Genomic DNA, 5,000 nt, shown 5'->3' with positions numbered 1-5,000 from the left:
GATACATTGAGAACCGTCGTTGTATTTCAAAATAGTAGAACCATTTAGTGCTCGAGTAAGTCTGATGTTCCTCTGTGAGCTATGAATATGGATTAAGTATGAAACTATAATAGATAAACCGTGGAAACAAATTTTAAATTGATAGATTGGTATAAAATTATTCTTAAATATACTGTCATAAGGGATTTTGTTAACCAATGATCTGCAAATACATAGGTTATCCCTCCCTCCTCGACTGAAGTCCTAATCAGGAATGAGAACTTAATTTATATTAAATGAGTGTTTGGACCATCATGTATAAGGTGATATGACAGCAATATGCTGCATTATAGTAAGACAATAAACTCCCCAACTCCATTAACATATGAGGATAAAAATAAAGAATCACTCAAGACAAGCCCGTGCCTACCACCACCAGAGTAATGAAAATCTACCAATTGACTTACTGTCCAGAACAGCCTTTTCATCTTACATATCGAAACATTTTTAAGGTTAACCATTCGCTTTGTACAAATTTCCAATTTCAAATCCAATACTAGAAATGAATCTCACATAGTTAACACGAATTTAAAGAATACAGGCCAAATCCACATCAGCATCTATCTCCAATTCCAAGTTTGCAAGAAGCGATAAAGAGCCCATTAAGCTGTCTAAAAATAAGCCAGTGACCCCATGAAGCTCATGATCACACACCAAGAATCAAAATGACACCAGCCAATCCTATTACGACCAATACTTAGGAAAAGAACGTTGTCTATGGGAAATTTGGCTACATGATACATTCGCGTCTGCGGAAAAAGTTCCCATCGTCAAGTTTATCACTACTCAGATGTATGTATGTATGTATATGTGTGTATAAATGTACATATATATTTATATATGTATATATATATATATATATATACATATATATTTATATATATATAAATATATATACACACACATATATACTGTATGTGTATATATATATATATATATATATATATATATATATATATATATATATACTGTATGTATATATATATATATATATATATTTATATATAAATATATATACACACATATATATACTGTATGTATATATATATATATATATATATATATATATATATATATATATATACTGTATGTATATATATATATATATATATATATATATATATATACTGTATGTATATATATATATATATATATATATATATATATATATATATATATATATATGTAAATATACAGTGGATAGGAGAAGGACACTCCAATACCAAACCACTGTTTCATGGTCTTCCACTGTCTTGGGTTAGAGTTCTTTTGCTTGAGAGTACACTCGGGCACTATTCTATCTCATTTCTCTTCCTGTTGTTTTGATTAAATTTTCATAGTTTATATAGGAAATATTCATCTAAATATTGCTACTGTTCTTAAAATATTTTATTTTTCCTTGTTTCTTTTCCTCACTGGGCTATTTTCCCTGTTGAGGCCCACTAATAGCATCTTGTATTTCCAACAAGGGTTGTAGCTTAGCAAGTACTAAAATATTATATGTGTTTACAGAATCTGTCTTTGCTTGGTGGTCACCCATCCCAGTAATCACCAGATTCAACGTAACTGTACTTTTTTTAATAAATATGCAAAGAGAAGCACCAATGGGTTACTTTGAGGCATTCATCAAATGTTTTAGAAGAGGATGCTTGCTCTCTGCCCTTCCCAACACAGAGCGTAATCCAGTCGAGCAACTGCTAGATACATAATCCAATAGAGAAACATGAGATTTATCTGGACTTGTTTGGAGCACTCCACCCCGCTCGGAAGTGTGGATCCCAGGCACTTAAAATTATATATACTGCACATGTTTACATACAGAGAGAGAGAGAGAGAGAGAGAGAGAGAGAGAGAGAGAGAGAGAGAGAGAGAGAGAGAGAGAGAGTCCTTAAAAGGTGAACATAACAGATGACTCTAGAGATTACGTATGTTACTGAAGTGTTTTTATTTAGTCGACCTTTGAAGCAGATACCAAGACATCCAGTCTTGCCCCTTTCCTGCTCCCTCAAGTCAGCCTAATGATGTAGATAACTGAGAGAGAGAGAGAGAGAGAGAGAGAGAGAGAGAGAGAGAGAGAGAGAGAGAGATTTACACAGCCCTGGAACTGACAAAAATATAGCATACTGAGTGATTTACCAGTACACACAGAGACATATAAACAAACAACCACAAACACACACACACACACACACATATATATATATATATATATATATATATATATATATATATATATGTGTGTGTGTGTGTGTGGATGAGATCATGATGAGGGGTAGATGGAGATGGTTTGGGCATGCTCTTCGCACTCTCCAAGAGAGATTAGTTCACCAAACATTCAGCTGGGCTCCACAAGGCACTAGAAGAGTTGGAAGACCCAGGCCTACATGGCTGAAGACTATGAAGCTCGAAGTAGGAGATGATGAATGGAGAAGTATTGAATTAAAAGCTCAAGATAGAGTCGAGGCCCTTTGCGTCAATAGGCGTAGGAGGAGATGGTGATGATGATACACACACACACATATGTATATATATATATATATATATATATATATATATATATATATGTGTGTGTGTGTATGTGTGTGTGCGTGTGTGTGTGCATGCGCATGAGCGTAGGTTTACGAGAGAACACCATAAATACATACATAAAAAAGAGAAATACACACGGTGAGAATGCCGTTAGACATGACACTCTCCGGGCCCCAATAACGGCGTGAAAGTGCTGAAATCCAATCCCGAGTGTAATTTCCCATCGAAGATATTAGGCGTAAAACTAAAACTCCGAACATGGCAAGAAACTCTCAAAGAACAAACAAGGGGGTAAACAAGTAGATGAGGGGGAGAGGGTGGAGCTGAATCAATAAATGGAGAAGAATGCACTCTGCACAACATTCTTCCGGTCACAAAAGATTGAACATTTAACACGGCTGGGTTTGTGTTCAATGAATTTAAATGCTCCATAATACTGAACGGAGTGCTTTATTCTACTCTGCGTTCAGTGTTTAAGAAAAATGGGAGAAAATTGAAAATACCAGGTCAGCTTTAATATATAAGAAGAGACCCACTACACGAACTGTATAAACGCGTTCACAAATGCGTATGACTATAAACGAGTACACGCTCATACCCGCATTGTACACAACTACATACTGTATTCAAATAGAAGTTCGAATGATGTCATGATTATAGTCTTGCCTTACCTTCCAATTCGACACTATTGAAGAAAAGGGATTATTGTATATATATATATATATATATATATATATATATATATATATATATATATATATATATATATATATATATATGCAGCAACAACAAATGCAGCCGTTTCTAGTCAATTCATGTCTGGGGTTTGACCAGTTTTCATCATCACGGTAGCCAGTGCGGATTTGTGATGGTGGAAGATTTTTGTGTGATCACTTATAACAAAATAATCTAATATGGGTGGCCTGACTAGTACAGTTTTGCTGATCATGGCGATACGCAAATTCTTTCACCACGTTAAGGTATCCCCACTCAATATCCATATATATATATATATATATATATATATATATATATATATATATATATATATATATATATATATATATATTATATATAAATAATATATACTGTATATATATGTATGTGTGTGTGTAAGCGTGTGCTTTATTTGGTACAGTTGTTAACTCACGGTTAGAAGTAGACAACTCCAAATTTACAGTTCAACCAGCTATAAATGGGTATCAGCATCTCCTGGGGTCAAGAAAAAGGCGTGTTGATATGAACCTTGTTCCTAAGACTTGATGAAAAATCCATTTGGTCTCGCTACCCTTCCCAATGGAGATTATAGAGTACATAAAAATTTACACACACACACACACACACACACACATATTTATATATATATATATATATATATATATATAAAAGAAATTATACATACATATACATGTATGTCTGTATATGCAACTATATAGAATTATGTGCCATATACATACCCTCGTATAAACAATAGTTATAATAATTATTAGTATACTACACGAAAACAACTCACAAATGGTTTAACAGTATTAACCCGGAAAGCCCAAAACACATCAACCTTACGTAACAAAAGCGAAAAAAAAAATCTCCTATATCTGAACACGGAAGAACAGCAACAAACCAAACTGCCTTGAACTTTGACTAGTCACCGATGATGTAGAGTCGAGCAACGGACGGTCTCTCTCTCTCTCTCTCTCTCTCTCTCTCTCTCTCTCTCTCTCTCTCTCTCTCTCTCTCTCTCCCATCCAAGAGCTAAAATCGTCCTATAGTTACGTCCTTAAGCTTCAGAGCTTGTGTGAATTATTGCCGCTCAAATCCTCTCCAAGGAATTAGCATCTACGCCCAAGGTCGCTGTATTTACAGCGGATAAAATATCAATACAACATCTCTCCATCTGTAAGTACGAGTTAAAATGCAAACATGGGCTAAAATCACCTAACGATATCAAAACAAAGGATATCTTTATATAGAAGGAAAGTTCAAAATAGTCGGGACTGACCTCTGTTTGTGTGCCTGTCGTGACTCCATTGCACATGCACCCGTCCTCAACTCCCTCTGCGCCTTCTGTAAAATCCTTTTCGGTTCCTCTACCCTTCCTATCATCCTCCTGCTCGTGTTTCGAGGAGGAGAAAGAAACGTCAGTCTGAGTAGGAGGAGAACTTGTCGACGCTGCAGCAGCAGCACCTGCTGGGTGATGGACGCCCTCCGTCGAGGTTGAGGTTGAGGTTGAAGTGGTGGATGAGGAAGTCGTCGAGGTGGACGCTACAGAAGTGGTGGTGGTGGTGTCCTGGGGTCGCCTCAACACTTGCACCATGATGGGTTCCTGTGCTTCCTGAAACACCTGCACGGCGTCCGAGTGACTCAGTCCGCTCACGTCGATGCCGTTCACCTGTTCCGAGAAGGGATAAAGGATGGTAGGTGATTAGGTACAT

The 5,000-nt window shown here is 36.1% G+C and overlaps 1 protein-coding gene across 1 annotated transcript in view; it reads right to left on the bottom strand.

The window, feature by feature from the left end:
• Positions 1-5,000, bottom strand: part of Slip1 (SLo interacting protein 1) — a 279,953-nt gene that overhangs the window by 128,680 nt on the left and 146,273 nt on the right. The window contains exon 2 of the mRNA XM_068386361.1: positions 4,568-4,957. Coding sequence (XP_068242462.1) covers positions 4,568-4,957 — 390 coding nt within the window. The remainder of the gene's footprint in view (positions 1-4,567; positions 4,958-5,000) is intronic.

This window comes from Palaemon carinicauda, chromosome 1 (assembly GCF_036898095.1).
Source record: "Palaemon carinicauda isolate YSFRI2023 chromosome 1, ASM3689809v2, whole genome shotgun sequence".
Lineage (NCBI taxonomy): Eukaryota > Metazoa > Arthropoda > Malacostraca > Decapoda > Palaemonidae > Palaemon > Palaemon carinicauda.
This window is presented reverse-complemented; position numbering and strand designations above follow the sequence as displayed.